The sequence below is a fragment of the Zophobas morio genome, unplaced genomic scaffold (genome assembly GCF_036711695.1).
Source record: "Zophobas morio isolate AGI-343-1 ecotype UQ-CSIRO unplaced genomic scaffold, CSIRO_AGI_Zmor_V1 ptg000008l, whole genome shotgun sequence".
NCBI lineage: Eukaryota > Metazoa > Arthropoda > Insecta > Coleoptera > Tenebrionidae > Zophobas > Zophobas morio.
Window position 1 is genome coordinate 9,649,829 of NW_026972113.1, and position 23,502 is coordinate 9,673,330.

The following is a 23,502-nucleotide window of genomic DNA, read 5'->3' on the forward strand; positions in this document are numbered from 1 at the left end:
ACGTTTTTTATTTTTAACCCTTTGACTGTTTGATTTTCTTTCTTTGACATAATGAACTTTTGTGTTTTTTATTTTTTGACTTTTCGAATGTTTGTTTTTTTGGTTTTTTGACTTTCTGATTCCTGGATTTTTTGAAATTTTGGACTTTTGGCCTTTCGACGTTTTAATTTCATTTTGATATTTCAGCATGTAGTTCTTAAACTGTTTGGCCATTTGACTTTTTGATTTTTTCACTTTTTGATCTTCTAGGGTTTTTGTTTTTTTGATCTTTCTTCTAGTTTTTTTATTTTTTGAAATTATCACCCGACGTTTTTTTTATTTTTTGACCTTTTGATTTTCTGTTCTTGTAACTTGATTTTTTGACCTTGTGACTTTTTAATTTTTTATTTGATTGATTATTTGATGACTTGGGTTTTGGAACTTTTGATCCTGTTTTTTTATTTTTTGAGTTCTTGACATTTTTTAACCTTTTAACAATTTGCTTTATTGATTTTTTGACCTGACCATTTGTTTTTTGTAATTTTTTGACCTTTTTCTCCTTATGGCTTTTTATTTTTTGACCCTTTGACGTTTTGTTTTTGTGACTTTTTTACCCTTTGATTTTGTTATTTGCTGGTTCTTTTAGTTTTTGATTCTTTGATGTGTTAAATTTTGTCCTTAAATATTTTTATTTTTTAAACATCTGACTTTTCGTTGTTAATATTTTATTTTTTCATGTTTTCTTCTTTGGTTTTATGATTTTTTTAGCTTTAGATCCTTTGATTTTTCGTTATTGTTTTTATTATTTTTTTTTTTGGTTGACATTTCGAACTTTTGGTTTTTATTTAGATGGCATTTTGACTATGATAGTTACATTAAGATTATACTTGATACTTGATAATAAAGGTGATTCTGGAGCAAATTTTGCATAATTTTATAACTATAGTAGGTGATGAATTTCTTTGAGTTTATTTCCTGATAACCACAGATCCGTCAAAACAGGGAAACCGTTGAACAAATGTTATCATTCTTATTTTATTCCGAGTAATCATAATTCTGTTGATATTTTTGGGAAGAATTAGGACCACCTACTATGGTTATAAAATGATGCCAAATTTTTTCTCTAATCACCTTTATTATCAATTATCAAGTACAATTTTAATGTAACTAGATTATCATAGTCGGAAAGTCACCAGTGGAGTTGCACTTTTTGGCCGAGTTCTCCACATTGATTCCAAAATCTCTCTGGTTGTCAACAGCCCACTTCGCAATTTTCAACAAACATCCACAGTCCCACGGATTATCGTCAATGTAAGTTTGAAGAGCGACAAAGAAGTTTTCGTAGTTTCCTTCCAAGCACTGTATTTTATTCGCCGTCATCATAAGAGCTCTAACTTCACCACCCTTGACAAAATCTTCCTTCCATTCTTCGATTTCGTTATAACCCAGCCACAACTGTCCAAAAACTATCTTGTCATCCGTGCCAAAAATATCCCTTGACACACTCTTAATTTTATTATTTTGAAGTTGAACGTCGTTGTGAAAATTCGCAAAAATCCCGCTGGCCAAGTGCTCGATCTGATTGTACTCCAAATTCACACCCTCAAGTTTCGGTTTTCCTTGTAACCACTCCGGGTGGAAATTTTTAATCTTGTTGCGATCTAAATTCAATGCTGTTAATTTAGTCATGTTGTCAAAAGCATGTGGAGAGATGTTTTCGATAAGGTTATGGTCGAGATCAAGGTACTCCATATTCGAGTTTGAAAATACTCCGTCTTCGATCTTTGTTAACTTGTTCTCGCTAAGTTTCACAGCCCTCAGAAGTGATAGATTGTTAAGTGCACCAGGGCGGATTTCTTCGATTCCACGGCCCGATAACTGCAAATCCGTTACAGAAGGGGAATTCGAGAAGGCATCTGCGTGAATAATGGGAACTGGACTATCCCTTATAATATTTAAGGAATTTATTTGTACAACGATTGTAGCTAGAAGAAGGAACGATAAACTTGGCGCGAACATCATGCTGAACTGAAACGGGTGAGAGTGAAGATGTCGAATTTATACCATTCTTGACCCATGACGTGATTGTTGTTGGAAAACAAGTATTATCAACTTTGTATTGTTCCGAGTTATGGAAAATTTTGGTTGTCTTTTTGTTTGTTTGTAGTATGATGACTAATGAGTAGGACTAATGACCAACCTAGCGACCCACATTACGGTCTAAAAAAATAAGAAAAGTTTACTAAAAATTTTCTGATGGAATTTTTCGGCTTTTAGTAAACATTTTCAGATGGAATCTTACCTTTTTTCTTTATATAATGAAGTTTTTGATGTTGTTGCCATATTTCATCTGAGATATTTAACATTTGTTGAGAGATTTCTTTTGAATAAGTAGACAATGTTCAGCGTTATCGTTCATTTTTGGATTAATTTAAATATTAGTTTAGCCCCTAGTAATTTATCGTTTCGAGTTTAATTTTTCTTTAGATTTTACATATAATTGTTCATTTAAGTTGTACCTGTAATTGGTGTATTTTACACTGTTAGGCAATAAAGGAATTATTATTATTAAGACCCACCACTGGTTGATGACATTATTAACATTATTAAATCTTAGTGGGCAAGTTTGAGATTTTTTTGCATTTATTAGTGTACAGAAGTATTAAATTTGAAAATTAAATAAATTTTTTCTACACGAAAATAATAATTAAATAGAACATTTTATTGTAAATATTAGATCATTAATGTTTGAAAATATTAAAGTATAAAATATCAAATATGTATTAAAAAATTTCTAAATGAATTTCTAAAATAATAGAGATGATAAAAAAGACCAAGTAGGCAACCGATTATACTTTAATGCATGGATCCATAGAAATAATATTAGATCAATGCATGGATCAATTACTATCTTAAACGCAGTCGGATTGACAGACAATTGACATTTGAGTTGACAGCATTTCCTAGACTTACGGACATTTTTACTAAGAATGGTGTGATAACCCAAAGTTCCCGCGCTTAAATTGACACTTGAATAAAATTCAAAAATTTGGCCTTGGCTGTGATCATCTGACAAAGGGAACCTTCGTTTTGTGTGTGTGTATATTTTTTTTTGAAAGGTGGCGGGAAGTTGTCCTTTCATATAAATGAGCATACACTGGGTGCGAGTCGACAGCGCAAGAAATAAGACCCGGGCGCTATAAGAGTGTGGCGATCGAACTATATTAATTTCATTCTCCTGGTTGTGGCTGTTCTCCCACCACGACGGTGATTCTACTCTATCGGCAAGCGGAAACAGGCCGTTACGTTCGCAAAATCGTTGTTGAAAATCTCGGCAATTCGGCCAAGTTGCGAGCGTCACGTCACCCCGACCGCACGCCTGACATCTGTTCTAAACTGCGTTTTTGTGCAGATGGCGCGCCCGCCAGCTCGACAAGGAACCGCGTACTCCGCTTCTGCCACTTGTTATTGTGTTATTTACCTCAGTAAATTATGAATTTCGTGAAATTTCCTAGCAAGTATTTTATCTGAACAATCTTAGAACTGTTAAATTGTGTTAGAACCAGTTAACGATTAAAATCCTAAGATGAACTGTGAATTTACAAACAGTAAAACACATTTACACCACGTATTGGCGTCGGTCGAAAATTCGCATATTTTCGCTTCAAAAAACCGCAATTAGCACCTGATATACCCATCCCAGTAAACTTTTATTGCAATAAATAAATAATAATTATTTATTAATAACAAAGTTTAGATAATTCCGAAGAAAAAAATCACTTTCGGCTTTATTTCTCCGAAAATTCCTACCGTTTTTGGGAAATCGCCAATTAAAATACAGCTATTTTAAAGATTCGCGTTTTTTTTTCACATCCTAGATAATATTATTAGTTTCCACACCCTCTCGACAGAAGAAAATAATTAGCTCCGCCCACCCACCCAGTCTCCTTTTCAGTGATCGATTTCTTCTGATCTGAATGAATTGAATTAACTTATACTGAACAGAAATAAATTTAGTTGTTAGAATTAGAAGAGGCGTGAGTGGGTGGTACTAGTGTTTGCTAAAATAAGACTAATTTTGGCAAATGACATATCCATAAAGAAAACAGAGGGTGGGTGGGCGGGGCTAGTATTGATAAGATAAGACTGATTTAGGCACTTTTGACATTTTCCACAATTTTTCAACTATTTCCGAAAATTATTTACACATTTTCTTATACATTTGGATATCCAGAAATCACTTTCGGCTTCATTTCTCAAAAATTCCTACCGTTTTTCGAAAATCGCAAATTGAAAAACAGATTTTATTTTTATTTTAAAGATTAGCATTTTTTTTTTACATCGTACATTCTTTATTAGTTTCCACTCCCACTTGACAGAAGAAAAGAATTAGCCCCGCCCACCCACCCTGTCTCATTTTCAGTGATTGATTTCATCTGATCTAAATGAAATAAATGATCTTATACCGAACAGAAATAAAATTGGTCGTGAGAATTAGATGAGGGGTGGGTGGGCGGTGCTAATGTTTGCTAAAATAAGACTAATTTTGGCGAATGACTTATCCTTAAAGAAAACAGAGGGTGGGTGGGGCTAGTATTGATAAGCGAAGACTCATTTAGGCACTTTCGATATTTTCCACCATTTTTCAACCATTTGCGGAAATTAGTTGAAGCCATTTTCTTGTAGATTTCGATATCCAAAAGTCACTTTCGGCTTCGTTTCTTCAAAAATTCCTACAGCTTTTCGAAAATCGCCAATTGAAGTACAGTTATTGTAAAGATTACCGCTTTTTTTTTTTATTTTTTTCACATCCTAGATTCTATTATTAATTTCCATTCCCACTCGACAGAAGAAAGTAATTACCCCTTTTACTAAAGATTTCCGGAATGAATCTTTCGTTTTTTACTCAAGGTTACACGATAGAATCTTTTGCCTTTTACTAAATATTTTTGGATGGAATTTTCAGCTTTTTACTAAAAACTTTCGGCATGAATTTTTCAGTTTTTACTAGACATTTTTGGAAGGAATCGTTCGATTTTTCGCCTTTTACCAAAGATTTTCGGATGGATTTTTTCCTCTTTAAATCCTCGGAATAAATTTCCGTCTTACTAAAAATGGTCGAGTTGAATCTTTGGCCTTTTACATAACATTTTCAGATGGAATCTTACCAGTTATGCTAAAGATTTTCGGAATGAATCTTTAGCTTTGTATTGAAGATTTTCGGATGGAATCTTTCGCCTTTTATTAAAGATTTTCAAACTTTAATTTTTCGCCTTTAATTGAAAATTTTCGGATGGAATCTTTGGCCTTTTACTAGCAATTTTCAGATTGAATCTTACGCCTTTGACTAAAGATTTTCGGACGAAATCTTTCGTCTTTTACTAAAGATATTCAGCTTATGTCTTTCACTTTTTACAAGCCTTTTTAGAAGAAATTTTTCGATCTTTCGCCTTTTACTAAAGATTTCCGTAATGAATCTTTCGCCTTTAAATAACATTTTCCGATGGAATCTTACCCCTTTTACTAAAGATTTTCGGAATTAATTTTTGTCTTTTCGTAAAGATTTTCGACTTCAAGCTTTCACTTTTTACTAGACATTTTTGGAGTAAATCTTTGGATCTGTCGCCTTTTACTAAATATTTTCAGATACAAGCTTACCTTTTTACTAAAGATTGCCGGAATGAATTTTCGCTTCTTACTGAAGATGTTCGGATGAAATTTTTCACCTTCTTTACTAAAGATTGTATAATAGAATCTTTTGCCTTTTACTAAAGATTTTTTGATGGAATTTTTCGTCTTTTATTAAAAATTTTCGGCATAAATATTTCACTTTTTACTAGACGTTTTTGGAAGAAATTGTTCGATCTTTCGACTTTTACCAAAGATTTTCGGATGGATTCTTTCCTCGTTTACTAAAAATTTTCACAACGTCTTTTACAAAAATTTTCGTATTGAATCTTTCGCCTTCTACATAACATGTTCAAACGGAATCTTACTCCTTTTGCTAAAGATTTTCGGAATGAATCTTTGGCTTCTTATTGAAGATTTTCGGCATGAATATTTTGTCTTTTACTAAAGATTTTCAGCTTGAATCTTTCAATTTTTACTAACATTTTTTAGAAGAAATCTTCGATCTTTCGCCTTTTACATAACATTTTCAGATGGAATCTGAATCTTTAGCTTTTTACTAAAGATTTTTGGATGTAATCTTTCGCCTTTTACTAAAGATTTTTGAAATGAATTTTTTGTTTTTTAGTAAAGATTTTCGACTTGAAGCTTTTACATTTTCCTAGACATTTTTGGAATAAATCTTTAGATCTTTCACCTTTTACTAAATATTTTCAGATATAATCTTACCTTTTACTATAGATTTTCGGATGAAATCTTTAGTCTTTTTAACTAAAGATTGTACGATAGAATCTTTTGCCTTTTACTAAAGATTTTCGGAATGAATCTTTAGCTTTTCACTGAAGATTTTCGGATGGAATATTTTTATTATCAATTACAAAAACTGAGCAGTGGAATTACATTTCTGAGCAGATATCATCTTGAACTGGAAAAGTTTGAGTCATTTTACGTGGGTAGAGTTTAAATGTCCGTCCAATATATACATACTATAATTGGCACATGATGTAATTGTTATTGAAAAACAAATGTTATCATTTTTATTTTGCACGAAGTTATCAAAAATTCTAAATTTTTCCACTCACTCTGAAGCAGGGACGAGTCGTAGTGTTATGTAAGTATATAAATAATTCCTAAGCGAAAATAAATATACTATTTGTGATAATTCCATACACAAAAAACGTTGATAACATATCTATTTTAGTAAGTATATGTTTATATTTTTATTCAAGGAATATTATATAAAGTACGAAAAGTAGGTCAGTTCTTTTAGTCCGAAACAATGATAGCACGAAATTCTCAGTTCGTTCTTCTTACCACGTTTATTCTCAGTGCATTATCATTATCACAAAACGTGACATTTAACCATGTGGAATTCCGATATGTAGTTGAAATAATACCTGAAAATAGTCTGAAGAATGCATGGAACACTTCTCAAATAACCCAAATCTCAGTATTTGAAGGTTCACTTCCCATTATTTACCCAGACTCTATTACAGATTTTCCTCATTTGAAGGATCTGGTACTATCACGATCTGGAATCGAACAAATCCATCCTGGCGCTTTCGAAAATCTCCCAGTTCTGAAAAGCTTGCAACTTTCCGAAAACAAACTAACAACCATCGAAGCAGGAGTATTCTCAAACTTGAACCTGCTCGACCTCAACCTGGACGAAAACCTAATCGAAACCATCTCTCCTCACGCTTTTGACAACATGACGAAACTAACCATGTTGGATTTAAACCGCAACAAAATCAAAATTTTCCACCCAGAATGGTTGCAGGGGAAACCACTTCTTGGTACTGTGCGTTTGGGGTACAACCAGATCGAACACCTACCCAGTGGTGCTTTCGCCAACTACCACAAAGACGCTCATCTTAACAATAACAAAATTAAGAGTGTTTCACGGGATATTTTTGGGTCTGACGACAATATAACTTTTGGGAACTTGTTGTTTTCTGAAAACGAAATCGAAGAGTGGAAGGAAGATTTTGTGAAAGGTGCGAAAATTAAAACTCTTGATATGACAAGGAATAAATTGCAGTGTTTGGAAGGAAAGTACGAGAATTTTTTTGTCGCGCGTCAAACTAGAATTGATGATAATCCGTGGAATTGTGAGTGTTTTCTTAAAGTGGAAAAATGGGCAGTTGAGCACCAACGAGAACATGAGGTGGATATGAGATTTTGTGCCGTGATGTGCCATCTAACTCTTATGTCCCAAAAGCAGTGCCGAAAGTAGTAGGTGTCCAATTCTTCCAGGAAACTTTACATTTTTCGAAACTGCATTCTTGTCAGTGTATATGTAGGTGATATTTTATGTTGTATGTACATTCTTCACTTTCATTAGTGAATGAATGAATAACCATATACATACATAAAAATAAGATATATTGGGAAAATAAAATTTGGTCCTGCTTGAGAGTAGCATTTACTGATTTGATAAGAATTTGCCTATAATAGATATCCAGTCCCTCCAGGAAATAGATGAAAACGTTTTCAAAACAGTAGAAGAAAATGTCAAAAGGTTAGGTTAGAATGTCAAAAGTCGAAAGGTCAAAAAATAAAAACACAAAATCTCAAAACGTCGAAAATCCAAAAATAAAAAAACAAAATGTCAAAACGTCAAAAGATCATCAAATATCTAAAAAGAGCAAAAGGTCAAATAAAAAACATAAGAACACAAGTTAAAAAATCAAAAAAACAAAAGATGAAACGGCCAAAAAATAAAAACAGTAATTGTAAAAGTCAAAAAATTATAAATAAAACGTAAGAATTCCAAAAAAGAAACAAGTAGTCGGAAAGTCAAAAAAATAAAAGATCAAAAAGTCAGAAGGCCAAAAGTTCAATAACTAAAAATTATGACGGCAAAATTCAACAAATCAAAGAATCAAAAGCTAAAAAAGTCAAAAAATGAAAAATCCGAAGGCCAAAAATTCGAAAAACAAACTTTTGTTTTTACCATATGCGGAAAATAACTTAGCTGTTTTATTCCAAAATAAAATTTATTTACATGAAATTTACTGCACCCTCCTTCCTGGTGTTGCGTTTATTTTTAGTTTGTTATCAGTTATCACAAGTATAACTTTGAATAATGTAAATAATTCGTCAGTGCTTCGAAAATAATATTTAAAAAAATCCTTGATGAATAAAGAAAGTCATCACAATTGAGATAGGGTGGGTGGGCGGGGCTTATATTTTGCCTTTTTTTTTCTTAACGTTTGTAGTCTTCTTTTAGCAACAGGAAACCTAAAACATGTTTAAAACAAGAAATATGGATTTTGTAATTACGCTCCGCCCCTCAGTCTAACAACGAATGGAAAATTCATCACGATTAAGAACTGAGATCAGGGTGAGGCTTATCTTTTTTTTATTGTTCTTTTCTTACTTAATAAATATAGTTTTCTCTGAGCAACACCACCACTGAAGAACATGTTTCACTTGGTAATGCTTGTATAAAAAAATACGGATTTTGCAATTAATACCAGCAAGTTTCAACATTGATATCACTGGTCTATTTTCAACTACATACAGAGACAACAAACACCAATACAAGAATCAGAAAGAAGTAAATAAAAGACGCGAACAAAGAAAGGCCGTCTTATCTTAGCAAATACTGTCCCCGCCCACCCACCCTTTATTTTCTTAGGGGGTATATCATTTGAAAAAGTTAGTCTCATCTTTTAAGATGGTTTTATACGATGCAAGTTATTGACCAATAAATTGAAAAACTTAACCTTCAATTATTTGTATGGGTGAATTAATAGTGGAGTGGAACATTAGAGGATTTAAGTTGATTACTACAAAACTTTACCATTTTAGACATGTTTTGAATTTCTTATTGTTGAAATAAATCTGCCCATATTAAGAAAAAAAGGCAAAATGTAGAACTCCGCCCACCCACCCAATCTCGATTGTGATGATTTTTTTTATTCGTCGTGAGCCAAGAGGGCGGAGCTTATCTTCAAAATACTTATTTCTCTACGAGAAATTAAAAACATGTTTTTGAGTATCGTGTTATTCAAAGAATGTTATACATATTAAGAAAAAATTAAAACCAAAGATTAAGTCCCACCCATACCTAGTGGAAGTTTTCATTCGTTGACAGACCTAGGGGCGGAGCTCATTTGGAATATCTATAGTTCTTAGAAATACATACCGTCTTCCATTGTTGTACGAGTGGAGCAAATGCAGTTGGTAACGCAAAAAATTCCCCTAGTTTGGAACCAAATTGCGTCAGCAGAGTTGACAGCGCGTAAACCGTTGTTATCACGTGTCTTGGCGTGGTCTTTTTGTTTAAAGTCAATTAATTGTCAATTAATATAACTAATAGTTATTAAATAAGATTTTATTGATAAAATTTTATATTTTATTCAAATTAAAAATCCACCCGCCCTGTTTTCTTAGAGGGTATCTCATTTGCCAAAATCTCTTTTATCTTAGCAGATACTAGCCCCCCCCCCCCACCCACCCTCTCTTTTCTTGGAAGGCATGTCATTTGCCAAAATCACTCTTATCTTAGCAGGTACTAGCCCCGCCCACCCACCCTATCTTTTCTTGGAAGGTATGTCATTTGCCAAAATCGATTTTATTTTAGCAGGTACGAACCCCGCCCCTCATTTTCTTAGAGGGATCTCATTTGCCAAAATCCGCCTTATCTTAATGAGTACTAACTAACGACGAATATAGAAAATCGTCACAATTGAGAATGGGTGGGGGGTGGGGCTTATGTTTTGCATTTTTTCTTTCTAATTTTTTGAAATTTTGTTTTCATTTTTTTTTAAATTTACACCCGACGGCTTTTTTATTTTTTGACCTTTTAACATTTTGCTTTATTGATTTTTTGACCTGACCGTTTGTTCTTTGTAACTTTTTGACATTTTTGTCCTTTTGATTTTTTAATTTTTGACTTTTTGTTTTTATGACTTTCGGGACGCTTGATTTTTTTTATTTTTTGCTACTTTTAGCTTCTGGCTGTGACCTTTGTTATTAACGTTTTATTTTTCTCACCGTTTCTTATTTTGATTTTTTTACCTTTAGACCCTTTGAATTTTCGTGTTTTTTTTTGGCTTTTGGTTTTTTATTTGTTTAACCTTTCGACCTTTTGTTTTATTTAGATGATATTCTGACGTTTTGCCCTTTTGTTTATTGATTTTTCGAATTTTTGGCCTTTGGATTTTTTTTTACTTTTTTAGGTTTTGATTCTTTGATTTGTTGAATTTTGCCGTCATAATTTTTAGTTATTGAACTTTTGGCCTTCTGACTTTTTGATCTTTTTTTTTAATTTTCCGACTACTTGTTTCTTTTTTGGAATTCTTACGTTTTATTTATAATTTCTTGACTTTTACAATTACTTTTTTAATTTTTTGGCCGTTTGATCTTTTGTTTTTTTGATTTTTTAACTTGTGTTCTTATGTTTTTTATTTGACCTTTTGATCTTTTTAGATATTTGATGATCTTTTGACGTTTTGACATTTTGTTTTTTTATTTTTGGATTTTCGACGTTTTGAGATTTTGTGTTTTAATTTTTTGACCTTTCGAGTTTTGACATTCTAACCTAACCTTTTGACATTATCTTCTACTGTTTTGAAAACGTTTTCATCTATTTCCTGGAGGGACTGTAATCAGTAATCAAGCAGGACCAAATTTTATTTTCCCAATATATCTTATTTTTATGTATGTATATGGTTATTCATTCATTCACTAATGAAAGTGAAGAATGGACATAAAATATAAAATATCACCTACATATACACTGACAAGAATGCAGTTTCGAAAAATGTAAAGTTTCCTGGAAGAATTGGACACCTACTACATTCGGCACTGCCTGGGGGGCAAAACAGATGCATGGCATACCTTGGCACAAACTGCCATATCCACCCCATGTTCTCGTTGGTGCTGAACCGCCCATTTTTCCACTTTAAAAAAACACTCACAATTCCACGGGTTATCATCAATTCTAGTTTTACGCGCGACAAAAAAATTCTCGTACTTTCCTTCCAAACACTGCAATTTATTCCTTGACATATCAAGAGTTTTAATTTTCGCACCTTTCACAAAATCTTCCTTCCACTCTTCGATTTCGTTTTGAGAAAACAACAAGTTCCCAAAAGTTATATTGTCATCAGACCCAAAAATATCCCGTGAAACACTCTTAATTTTGTTATTGTTAAGATGGGCGTTTTTGTGGTAGTTGGCGAAAGCACCACTGGGTAGGTGTTCGATCTGGTTGTACCCCAAACGCACAGTACCAAGACGTGGTTTCCCTTGCAACCATTCTGGGTGGAAAATTTTGATTTGGTTGCGGTTTAAATCCAACATGGTTAGTTTCGTCATGTTGTCAAAAGCGTGAGGAGAGATGGTTTCGATTAGGTTTTGGCCCAGGTTGAGGTAGAGCAGGTTCAAGTTTGAGAATACTCCTGCTTCGATGGTTGTTAGTTTGTTTTCGGAAAGGTGCAATCTTTTCAGAACTGGGAGATTTTCGAATGCGCCAGGATGGATTTGTTCGATTCCAGATCGTGATAGTACCAGGTAATTCAAAACAGGAAAATCTGTAATAGAGTCTGGGTGAATAATGGGAAGTGAACCTTCAAGTATTGAGATTCGGGTTATTTGAGAAGGGTTCAATGCATTCTTCAGATTATTTTCAGATATAATTTGAACTGCATATCGGATTACCACATGGTTAGATGTCACGTTTTGTGATAATGATAATGCACTGAGAATAAACGTGGTAAGAAGAACGAACTGAGAATTTTGTGCTATCATTGTTTCGGACTAAAAGAACTGAGCTACTTTTCGTACTTTATATAATATTCCTTGAATAAAAATATAAACATATACTTACTAAAATAGATATGTTATCAACGTTTTTTGTGTATGGAATTACCACAAATAGTATATTTATTTTCGCTTAGGAATTATTTATATACTTACATAACACTACGACTCGTCCCTGCTTCAGAGTGAGTGGAAAAATTTAGAATTTTTGATAACGTCGTGCAAAATAAAAATGATAACATTTGTTTTTCAATAACAATTACATCATGTGCCAATTATAGTATGTATATATTGGACGGACATTTAAACTCTACCCACGTAAAATTACTCAAATTTTTCCAGTTCAAGATGATATCTGCTTAGAAATGTAATTCCACTGCTCAGTTTTTGTAATTGATAATAAAAATATTCCATCCGAAAATCTTCAGTGAAAAGCTAAAGATTCAATCCGAAAATCTTTAGTAAAAGGCAAAAGATTCTATCGTACAATCTTTAGTTAAAAAGACGAAAGATTTCATCCGAAAATCTATAGTAAAAGGTAAGATTATATCTGAAAATATTTAGTAAAAGGTGAAAGATCTAAAGATTTATTCCAAAAATGTCTAGGAAAATGTGAAAGCTTCAAGTCGAAAATCTTTACTAAAAAACGAAAAATTCATTTCAAAAATCTTTAGTAAAAGGCGAAAGATTACATCCAAAAATCTTTAGTAAAAAGCTAAAGATTCAGATTCCATTTGAAGATGTTATGTAAAAGGTGAAAGATTCCGTCCGAAAATGTTGAGCGAAAGGCGAAAGGTCGAAGATTTCTCCTAAAAATGCTAGTAAAATTTGAAAGATCCAAGCTGAAAATCTTTAGTAAAAGACAAAATATTCATGCCGAAGATCTTCAATAAGGAGCTAAAGATTCATTCCGAAAATCTTTAGCAAAAGGCGTAAGATTCCGTTTGAACATGTTATGTAGAAGGCGAAAGATTCAATACGAAAATTTTTGTAAAAGACGCAAACTTCATCTGAAAATTTTTAGTAAAAGAGGAAAGAATCCATCTTTGGTAAAAGTCGAAAGATGGAACAATTTCTTCCAAAAACGTCTAGTAAAAATTTTTAATAAAAGACGAAAAATTCCATCAAAAAATCTTTAGTAAAAGGCAAAAGATTCTATTATATAATCTTTAGTAAAGAAGGTGAAAAATTTCATCCGAACATCTTCAGAAAGAAGCGAAAAATTCATTCCGGCAATCTTTAGTAAAAAGGTAAGATTGTATCTGAAAATATTTAGTAAAACGCCAATGATTCCATTGGAAAATATTTAGTAAAAGGCGACAGATCCAAAGTTTACTCCAAAAATGTCTAGTAAAAAGTGAAATCTTCAAGTCGAAAATCTTTACTAAAAGACCAAAAATTCATTCCGTAAAAAGGGGTAAGATTCCATCGGAAAATGTTATTTAAAGAAGAAAGATTCGAAAAATTTCTTTTAAAAATGCTAGTAAAAAGTGAAAGACACAAGCTGAATGTCTTTAGTAAAAGGCGTAAGATTCAATCTGAAAATTGTTAGTAAAAGGCCAAAGATTCCATCCGAAAATTTTCATTTAAAGGCGAAAAATTAAAGTTTGAAAATCTTTAATAAAAGGCGAATGATTCCATCTGAAAATATTATGTAAAAGGCCAAAGATTCAAAACGAAAATTTTTAGTAAGATGGAAATTTTTTCCGAAAATTTCCAGTAAAAGAGGAAAAAATCCAACCGAAAATCTTTGGTAAAAGACGAAAAATCGAACGATTCCTTCCAAAAATGTCTAGTAAAAAGTGAAAAATTTCATGCCGAAAGTTTTTAGTAAAAAGCCGAAAATTCCATCCAAAAATATTTAGTAAAAGGCAAAAGATTCTATCGTGCAACCTTGAGTAAAAAACGAAAGATTCATTCCGGAAATCTTTAGTAAAAGGGGTAATTATTTTCTTCTGTCGAGTGGGAATGAAAATTAATAATAGAATCTAGGATGTGAAAAAAATTAAAAAAAGCGGTAATCTTTAAAATAACTGTACTTCAATTGGCGATTTTCGAAAAACCGTAGGAATTTTTGAAGAAACGAAGCCGAAATGACTTTTGGATATCGAAATCTACAAGAAAATGGCTTGAACTAATTTCCGCAAATGATTGAAAAATGGTGGAAAATGTCAAAAGTGCCTACATGAGTCTTAGCTTATCAGTACTAGCCCCGCCCACCCACCTTCTGTTCTCTTTAAGGATAAGTCATTCGCCAAAATTAGTCTTATTTTAGCAAACATTAGCCCCAACCACCCACCCACCCCTCGTTTCATCCTAACGACTAATTTTATTTTAGTTCAGTATAAGATCATTCATTTCATTTATATCTGATGAAATCAATCACTGAAAAGGAGACTGGGTGGGTGGGTGGGGCCAATTATTTTCTTCTATCGAGAGTGGAATCTAATAATAGAATCTACGATGTAGAAAAAGTAAAAAAGCGCCAATCTTTAAAATAGCTGGATTTCAGTTAGCGATTTTTGGAAAACGGCAACAATTTCCCAAGGAACGAAGCCGAAAATGACTTCTCGATGTCGAATTTACAAGAAAATGTCTTCAAGTAATTTTCGGAAATCGTTGAAAAACGATGGAAAATGTCGAAATTGCCAAAAAAAACAGTCTTATCAAATCAATACTAGCCCCGCCCACGCACTCTCTATTTTCTTAGAGGATATGTCATTTGCCAAAATTAGTCTCATCTTAGCAAACACTAGCACCGCCCACCCACCGCTCATCTAATTCTCACGACCAATTTTATTTTTGTTCGGTATAAGATCATTTATTTCATTTAGATCAGATGAAATCAATCACTGAAAATGAGACAGGGTGGGTGGGCGGGGCTAATTATTTTCTTCTGTCTAGTGGGAGTGGAAACTAATAAAGAATCTACGATTTAAAAAAAACGCTAATCTTTAAAATAAAAATAAAATCTGTTTTTCAATTTGCGATTTTCGAAAAACGGTAGGAATTTTTGAGAAATGAAGCCGAAAGTGATTTCTGGATATCCAAATGTATAAGAAAATGTGTAAATAATTTTCGGAAATAGTTGAAAAATGGTGGAAAATGTCAAAAGTGTCTAAATCAGTCTTATCTTATCAATACTAGCGCCGCCCACCCACCCTCTGTTTTCTTTATGGATATGTCATTTGCCAAAATTAGTCTTATCTTAGCAAACACTAGCACCACCCACCCACCCCTCTTCTATTTCTAACGACTAATTTTATTTCTATTAAGTATAAGATCATTCATTTCATTCAGATCAGATGAAATCGATCACTGAAAAGGAGACTGGGTGGGTGGGCGGGGCTAATTATTTTCTTCTGTCGAGAGGAAGTGGAAACAAATAATAGAATCTAGGATGTGAAAAAAGTAAAAAAAGCGCGAATCTTTAAAATAGCTGTATTTTAATTGGCGATTTCCGAAAAACGGTAGGAATTTTCGAAAAAACGAAGCCGAAAGTGACTTGGATATCGAAATCTATAAGAAAATGTGCAACTAATTTTCGGAAATAATTGAAAAATGGTGGAAAATGTCAAAAGTGCCAAAATCAGTCTTATGTTATCAATACTAGCCCCGCCCACCCACCCGTCTATTTTCTTTAAGGATATGTCATTTGCCAAAATTAGTCTTATTTTAGCAAACACTAGCACCACCCACTCACGCCTCTTCTAATTCTAACAACTAAATTTATTTCTGTTCAGTATAAGTTCAATCAATTCATTCAGATCAGAAGAAATCGATCACTGAAAAGGAGACTGGGTGAGTGGGCGGAGCTAATTATTTTTTCCTGTCGAGTGGGAGTGGAAACTAATAATAGAACCTAGGATGTGAAAAAAGTAAAAAAGCACTAATCTTTAAAAGAGCTGAATTTCAATTAGGGATTTTGGAAAAATGGTGGAAATTACCCAAGACACGAACTCGAAATTGACTTTTGGATATCGAAATCTACGAGAAAATGTCTTTAACTAATTTTCGGAAATGGTTGAAAAACGGTGGAAAATGTCAAAAGTGCCAAAATCAGTCTTATCTTATTAATACTGAAAATGTTTAATAAAAAGATCGAAAGATTATTTCCAAAAATGTCTAGTAAAAAATGAAAGATTCAAGTCGAAAAATCTTTAGAAAAAGGCAAAAGCTTCTTATTCTATTGGAAAATATTTAGTAAAAGGTGAAAGTTCCAAATATTTACTCCAAAAATGTCTAGTAGAAAGTGAAAGTTTCAAGTCGAAAATCTTTACTAAAAGACCAAAAATTCATTCGGAAAATATTTAGTAAAAGGGGTAAGACTCCATCGCAAAATGTTATTGAAAAGGCGAAAGATTCAATCCGAAAATCTAAATAATAATAAAGACAAAAGACTCCATCCGAAGAGTTCATCCGAAAGACTGAAAAATTTCATCCGAAAATCTTTCGTAAAAGTTGAAAGATTCTATCCTATAATCTTTGGTAAAAAAAAAATTTCATTGGAAAATCTTTAGTAACAAACCAAAGATTCCGGAATATTTTGTAAAAGGGGTAAGATTAAAATGTTTAGTAAAAGCAGAAAAATTTTATGTATAAATCTTCAGAGAAAGGCGAAAGATTCACTACGAAAATTTTCAGTAAAAGGCGAAAGATTAATTCCACAAAATCTTAGTAAAAAGTGGAAGATTCGTTCAGAAAATATTTGGTAAAAGGTGAAATATTAAAAAATTTTGGTATGTAAAACCTGAAAATTTAGTAAAGTTTTCTTAATTTTTAGACCGTAATGTGGGACGATAGGTTGGTCATTAGTCATCACACCACATACAAACAAAATTTTCGATAACCCGGAACAAAACAAGATTGATAACATTTGTTTTTGAATAACAATCACGTCATACGTCAAGAATGGTATAAATTCGACATCTTCACTCTATCTACGCGAAAATAAGTCACCCGTTTCAGTTCAGCATGATGTTTGCGCCAAGTTTATCGTTCCTTCTTTTCGCTACAATCGTTGTTGAAATAAATTCCTCAAATATTATAACGAATAGTTCAGTTCCCATTATTCTCGCAGATGCCTTCTCGGACTTCCCTTCTTTGACGGAGTTGCGGTTGTTGCGCCGTGGAATCGAAGAAATCCGCCCTGGTGCACTTAATAATCTACCACTTCTGAAGACTGTGGAACTGAGCGAGAACAAGTTAACAAACATCGAAGATGGAGTATTTTCAAACTCGATTATAGAGGTCCTTTATGTGGATCATAATCTGATTGAAAACATCTCTCCACATGCTTTTGACAACATGCCAAAATTAGTGTTACTGGATTTAGTCGACAACAAGATTAAAAATTTCCACCCGGAGTGGTTACAAGAAAAACCGAAACTTGCGGGTGTGAATTTGCAGTACAATCAGATCGAGCACTTGACCAGTGGGATTTTTGCGAATTATCACAACGACGTTCATCTTCACCATAATAAAATTAAGAGTGTGTCAAGGGATATTTTTGGCACGGATGACAAGATAGTTTTTGGACAGTTGTGGTTGAGTTATAACGAAATCGAAGAATGGAAGGAAGATTTTGTCAAGGGTGGTGAAATTAGAGCTCTAATTATAACATCAAATAAAATACAGTGTTTGGAAGGAAACTACGAAAACTTCTTTGTCGCTCGTCAAACTTACATTGACAATAATCCGTGGGACTGTGAGTGTTTGTTGAAAATTGCGAAGTGGGCTGTTGACAACCAGAAAGATTTTGGAATCAATGTGGAGGACTCGGCCACAAAATGCAACTCCACTGGTGACTTTCCGACTATGATAATGTACTTACATTCAAATTATACTTAATAATTGATAATAAAGGTGATTAGAGAAAAAATTTTGCATAATTTTACAACCATAGTCGCTGGTCCCAATTGTTCCAAAATTTTCCATCTTTCGCCTTTTACATAACATTTTCAGATGGAATCTGAATCTTTAGCTTTTTACTAAAGATTTTTGGATGTAATCTTTCGCCTTTTACTAAAGATTTTCGAAATGAATTTTTTGTTTTTGGTAAAGATTTTCGACTTGAAGCTTTCACATTTTCCTAGACATTTTTGGAATAAATCTTTGGATCTTTCACCTTTTACTAAATATTTTCAGATATAATCTTACCTTTTACTATAGATTTTCAGATGAAATCATTCTTCTTTTTGACTAAAGATTGTACGATCGAATCTTTTGCCTTTTACTAAAGATTTTCGGAATGAAACTTTGAGTAATTTTACGTGGGTAGAGTTTAAATGTCCGTCTAATATATACTATAATTGGCACATGATGTAATCGTTATTGAAAAACAAATGTTATCATTTTTATTTTGTAACGAATTTATCAAAAATTCTAATTTTTTTCCACTCACTCTGAAGCAGGGACGAGTCGTAGTGTTATGTAAGTATATAAATAATTCCTAAGCGAAAATAAATATACAATTTTTGATAATTCTAGACACAAAAAACGTTGATAACATATCTTTTTTAGTAAGTATATGTTTATATTTTTATTCAAGGAATATTATATAAAGTACGAAAAGTAGCTCAGTTCTTTTAGTCCGAAACAATGATAGCACGAAATTCTCAGTTAATTCTTCTTACCACGTTTATTCTCAGTGCATTAACATTATCACAAAACGTGACATTCAACCATGTGAAAATCCGATATGCAGCCGAAGACGACCAATATTTCACTGTTGGAATAATATCTGAAAATAATCGGAAGAATGCATGGAACACTTCTCAAATAACCCGAATCGCAGTACTTGAAGGTTCACTTCCCACTATTTACCCAGACTCTATTACAGATTTCACTATTTTGAAGTACCTGGTACTATCACGATCTGGAATCGAACAAATCCATCCTGGCGCATTCGAAAATCTACCAGTTCTGAAAAGCTTGAAACTTTCCGAAAACAAACTAACAACCATCGAAGCAGGAGTATTCTCAAACCTGAACCTGCTCTACCTTAACCTGGACCAAAACCTAATCGAAACCATCTCTCCTCACGGTTTTGACAACATGACGAAACTAACCATGTTGGATTTAAACCGCAACCAAATCAAAATTTTCCACCCAGAATGGTTGCAAGGGAAACCACTTCTTGGTACTGTGCGTTTGGGGTACAACCAGATCGAACACCTACCCAGTGGTGCTTTCGCCAACTACCACAAAGACGCTCATCTTAACAATAACAAAATTAAGAGTGTTTCACGGGATATTTTTGGGTCTGATGACAATATAACTTTTGGGAACTTGTTGTTTTCTCGGAACGAAATCGAAGAGTGGAAGCAAGATTTTGTGAAAGGTGCGAAAATTAAAACTCTTGATATGACAAGGAATAAATTGCAGTGTTTGGAAGGAAAGTACGAGAATTTTTTTGTCGCACGTCAAACTAGAATTGATGATAATCCGTGGAATTGTGAGTGTTTTTTTAAAGTGGATAAATGGGCGGTTCAGCACCAACGAGAACATGGGGTGGATATGACATTTTGTGCTAGGGTATGCCATCTATCTCTTTTGCCCCCCAGGCAGTGCCGAATATAGTAGGTGTCCAATTCTTCCAGGAAACTTTACATTTTTCGAAACTGCATTCTTGTCAGTGTATATGTAGGTGATATTTTATATTGTATGTCCATTCTTCACTTTCATTAGTGAATGAATGAATAACCATATACTTGTACATACATAAAAATAAGATATATTGGGAAAATAAAATTTGGTCCTGCTTGAGTGTAGCATTTACTGATTTGATAAGAATTTGCCTATAATAGATATCCAGTCCCTCCAGGAAATAGATGAAAACGTTTTCAAAACAGTAGAAGAAAATGTCAAAAGGTTTGTTAGAATGTCAAAACTCGAAAGGTCAAAAAATAAAAACACAAAATTTCAAAACGTCGAAAATACAAAAATAAAAAAACAAAATGTCAAAACGTCAAAAGATCATCAAATATCTAAAAAGATCAAAAGGTCAAATAAACAACTTAAGAACACAAGTTAAAAAATCAAAAAAACAAAAGATCAAACGGCCAAAAAATAAAAAAAGTAATTGTAAAAGTCAAAAAATTATAAATAAAACGTAAGAATTCCAAAAAAGAAACAAGTAGCCGGAAAGTCAAAAAAATAAAAGATCAAAAAGTCAGAAGGCCAAAAGTTCAATAACTAAAAATTATGACGGCAAAATTCAACAAATCAAAGAATCAAAAGCTAAAAAAGTCAAAAAATGAAAAATCCAAAGGCCAAAAATTCGAAAAACAAACTTTTGTTTTTACCATATGCGGAAAATAACCTAGCTCTTTTATTCCAAAATTTCTTTTAAAAATGCTAGTAAAAAGTGAAAGACACAAGCTGAATGTCTTTAGTAAAAGGGGTAAGATTCAATCTGAAAATTGTTAGTAAAAGGCCAAAGATTCCATCCGAAAATTTTCAATTAAAGGCGAAAAATTAAAGTTTGAAAATCTTTAATAAAAGGCGAATGATTCCATCTGAAAATTCTATGTAAAAGGCCAGAGATCCAAAACGAAAATTTTTAGTAAGATGGCAATTTCTTCCGCAAATTTCCAGTAAAAGAGGAAAAAATCCAACCGAAAATCTTTGGTAAAAGGCGAAAAATCGAACGATTCCTTCCAAAAATGTCTAGTGAAAAGTGAAAGATTCATGTCGAAAGTTTTTAGTAAAAAGCCGAAAATTCCATCCAAAAATATTTAGTAAAAGGCAAAAGATTCTATCGTGCAACCTTGAGTAAAAAACGAAAGATTCATTCCGGAAATCTTTAGTAAAAGGGGTAATTATTTTCTTCTGTCGAGTGGGAATGGAAATTAATAATAGAATCTAGGACGTGAAAAAAAAAAGCGGTAATCTTTAAAATAACTGTACTTCAATTGGCGATTTTCGAAAAACCGTAGGAATTTTTGAAGAAACGAAGCCGAAAGTGACTTTTGGATATCGAAATCTACAAGAAAATGGCTTCAACTAATTTCCGCAAATGGTTGAAAAATGGTGGAAAATGTCAAAAGTGCCAAAATCAGTCTTATCTTGTTAATGCTGAAAATGTTTAGTAAAAGGCGAAAGATCGAAAGATTATTTCCAAAAATGTCCAGTAAAAAATGAAAAATTCAAGTCGAAAAATCTTTAGAAAAAGGCAAAAGCTTCTTATTCTATTGGAAAATATTTAGTAAAAGGTGAAAGTTCCAAAGATTTACTCCAAAAATATCTAGTAAAAAGTGAAAGTTTCAAGTTGAAAATCTTTACTAAAAGACCAAAAATTCATTCGGAAAATATTTAGTAAAAGGGGTAAGACTCCATCGCAAAATGTTATTGAAAAGGCGAAAGATTCAATCCGAAAATCTAAATAATAATAAAGACAAAAGACTCCATCCGAAGAGTTCATCCGAAAATATTTAGTCAAAGGCGAAAGATCGAACGATTCCTTCCAAAACTGTTTAGCAAAGAGTGAAAAATTTCATCCGAAAATCTTTCGTAAAAGTTAAAAAATTCTATCCTATAATCTTTGGTAAAAAAAAATTTCATTGGAAAATCTTTAGTAACAAACCAAAGATTCCGGAATATTTTGTAAAAGGGGTAAGATTAAAATGTTTAGTAAAAGCAGAAAAATTTCATGTATAAATCTTCAGAGAAAGGCGAAAGATTCACTACGAAAATTTTCAGTAAAAGGCGAAAGATTCATTCCACAAAATCTTAGTAAAAAGTGGAAGATTCGTTCAGAAAATATTTGGTAAAAGGCGAAATATTAAAAAATTTTGGTATGTAAAACCTGAAAATTTAGTAAAGTTTTCTTAATTTTTAGACCGTAATGTGGGACGATAGGTTGGTCATTAGTCATCACACCACATACAAACAAAATTTTCGATAACCCGGAACAAAATAAGATTGATAACATTTGTTTTTGAATAACAATCACGTCATACGTCAAGAATGGTATAAATTCGACATCTTCACTCTATCTACGCGAAAATAAGTCACCCGTTTCAGTTCAGCATGATGTTTGCGCCAAGTTTATCGTTCCTTCTTCTCGCTACAATCGTTGTTGAAATAAATTCCTCAAATATTATAACGAATAGTTCAGTTCCCATTATTCCCGCAGATGCCTTCTCGGACTTCCCTTCTTTGACGGAGTTGCGGTTGTTGCGCCGTGGAATCGAAGAAATCCGCCCTGGTGCACTTAATAACCTACCACTTCTGAAGACTGTGAAACTTGGCCAGAACAAGCTAACAAACATCGAAGATGGAGTATTTTCAAACTCGACTATAGAGGTCCTTTTTGTGGATCATAATCTGATTGAAAACATCTCTCCACATGCTTTCGACAACATGCGAAAATTAGTGTTACTGGATTTAGTCGACAACAAGATTAAAAATTTCCACCCGGAGTGGTTACAAGGAAAACCGAAACTTGAGGGTGTGAATTTGCAGTACAATCAGATCGAGCACTTGGCCAGCGGGATTTTTGCGAATTTTCACAACGACGTGCATCTTCACCATAATAAAATTAAGAGTGTGTCAAGGGATATTTTTGGCACGGATGACAAGATAGTTTTTGGACAGTTGTCGTTGGGTTATAACGAAATCGAAGAATGGAAGGAAGATTTTGTCAAGGGTGGTGAAGTTAGAGCTCTTGCGATGATGTCGAATAAAATACAGTGTTTGGAAGGAAACTACGAAAATTTCTTTGTCGCTCGTCAAACTTATATTGACAATAATCCGTGGGACTGTGAGTGTTTGTTGAAAATTGCGAAGTGGGCTGTTGACAACCAAGAAGATTTTGGAATCAATGTGGAGAACTCGGCCAAAAAATGCAACTCCACTGGTAAGTTTCCGACTATGATAATGTAGTTACATTGAAATTATTCTTAATAATTGATAATAAAGGTGATTAGAGAAAAAATTTTGCATAATTTTACAACCATAGTCGCTGGTCCCAATTGTTCCAAAATTTTCCATCTTTCGCCTTGTACATAACATTTTCAGATGGAATCTGAATCTTTAGCTTTTTACTAAAGATTTTTGGATGTAATCTTTCGCCTTTTACTAAAGATTTTCGAAATGAATTTTTTGTTTTTTAGTAAA

At 32.9% G+C, this 23,502-nt stretch overlaps 5 protein-coding genes and 2 pseudogenes across 5 annotated transcripts; 4 read left to right on the top strand and 3 right to left on the bottom strand.

Annotated features, from left to right (window-relative positions):
• Window positions 1-1,146: 1,146 nt before the first annotated feature.
• Window positions 1,147-2,958, bottom strand: LOC135124824 (chondroadherin-like). The gene is made up of 2 exons (XM_064050047.1): window positions 2,953-2,958; window positions 1,147-2,007 (listed from the first exon to the last, which is right to left on the bottom strand). Exons 1-2 carry the CDS (start codon window positions 2,956-2,958, stop codon window positions 1,147-1,149), a joined length of 867 nt encoding a protein of 288 aa, XP_063906117.1.
• A 3,418-nt stretch (window positions 2,959-6,376) lies between these two features.
• Window positions 6,377-6,479, top strand: LOC135125556 (U5 spliceosomal RNA; annotated as a pseudogene).
• Window positions 6,480-6,886: 407 nt separating this feature from the next.
• On the top strand, window positions 6,887-7,843 carry LOC135124825 (chondroadherin-like). The gene has a single exon (XM_064050048.1). The coding sequence runs from the start codon at window positions 6,887-6,889 to the stop codon at window positions 7,841-7,843; it is 957 nt and encodes a 318-aa protein (XP_063906118.1).
• Window positions 7,844-11,232: 3,389 nt separating this feature from the next.
• LOC135124797 (phospholipase A2 inhibitor-like) lies at window positions 11,233-12,369 on the bottom strand. Its single transcript, XM_064050013.1, has one exon. It carries the CDS (start codon window positions 12,367-12,369, stop codon window positions 11,413-11,415), a length of 957 nt encoding a protein of 318 aa, XP_063906083.1. The 3' UTR covers window positions 11,233-11,412.
• A 407-nt stretch (window positions 12,370-12,776) lies between these two features.
• LOC135125557 (U5 spliceosomal RNA) lies at window positions 12,777-12,879 on the bottom strand (annotated as a pseudogene).
• Window positions 12,880-16,721: 3,842 nt separating this feature from the next.
• Window positions 16,722-19,962, top strand: LOC135124826 (leucine-rich repeat-containing G-protein coupled receptor 4-like). The gene is made up of 3 exons (XM_064050049.1): window positions 16,722-16,835; window positions 17,350-18,184; window positions 19,223-19,962. Exons 1-3 carry the CDS (start codon window positions 16,722-16,724, stop codon window positions 19,960-19,962), a joined length of 1,689 nt encoding a protein of 562 aa, XP_063906119.1.
• Window positions 19,963-22,396: 2,434 nt separating this feature from the next.
• On the top strand, window positions 22,397-23,329 carry LOC135124798 (carboxypeptidase N subunit 2-like). The gene has a single exon (XM_064050014.1). The coding sequence runs from the start codon at window positions 22,414-22,416 to the stop codon at window positions 23,266-23,268; it is 855 nt and encodes a 284-aa protein (XP_063906084.1). The 5' UTR covers window positions 22,397-22,413; the 3' UTR covers window positions 23,269-23,329.
• Window positions 23,330-23,502: the final 173 nt, after the last annotated feature.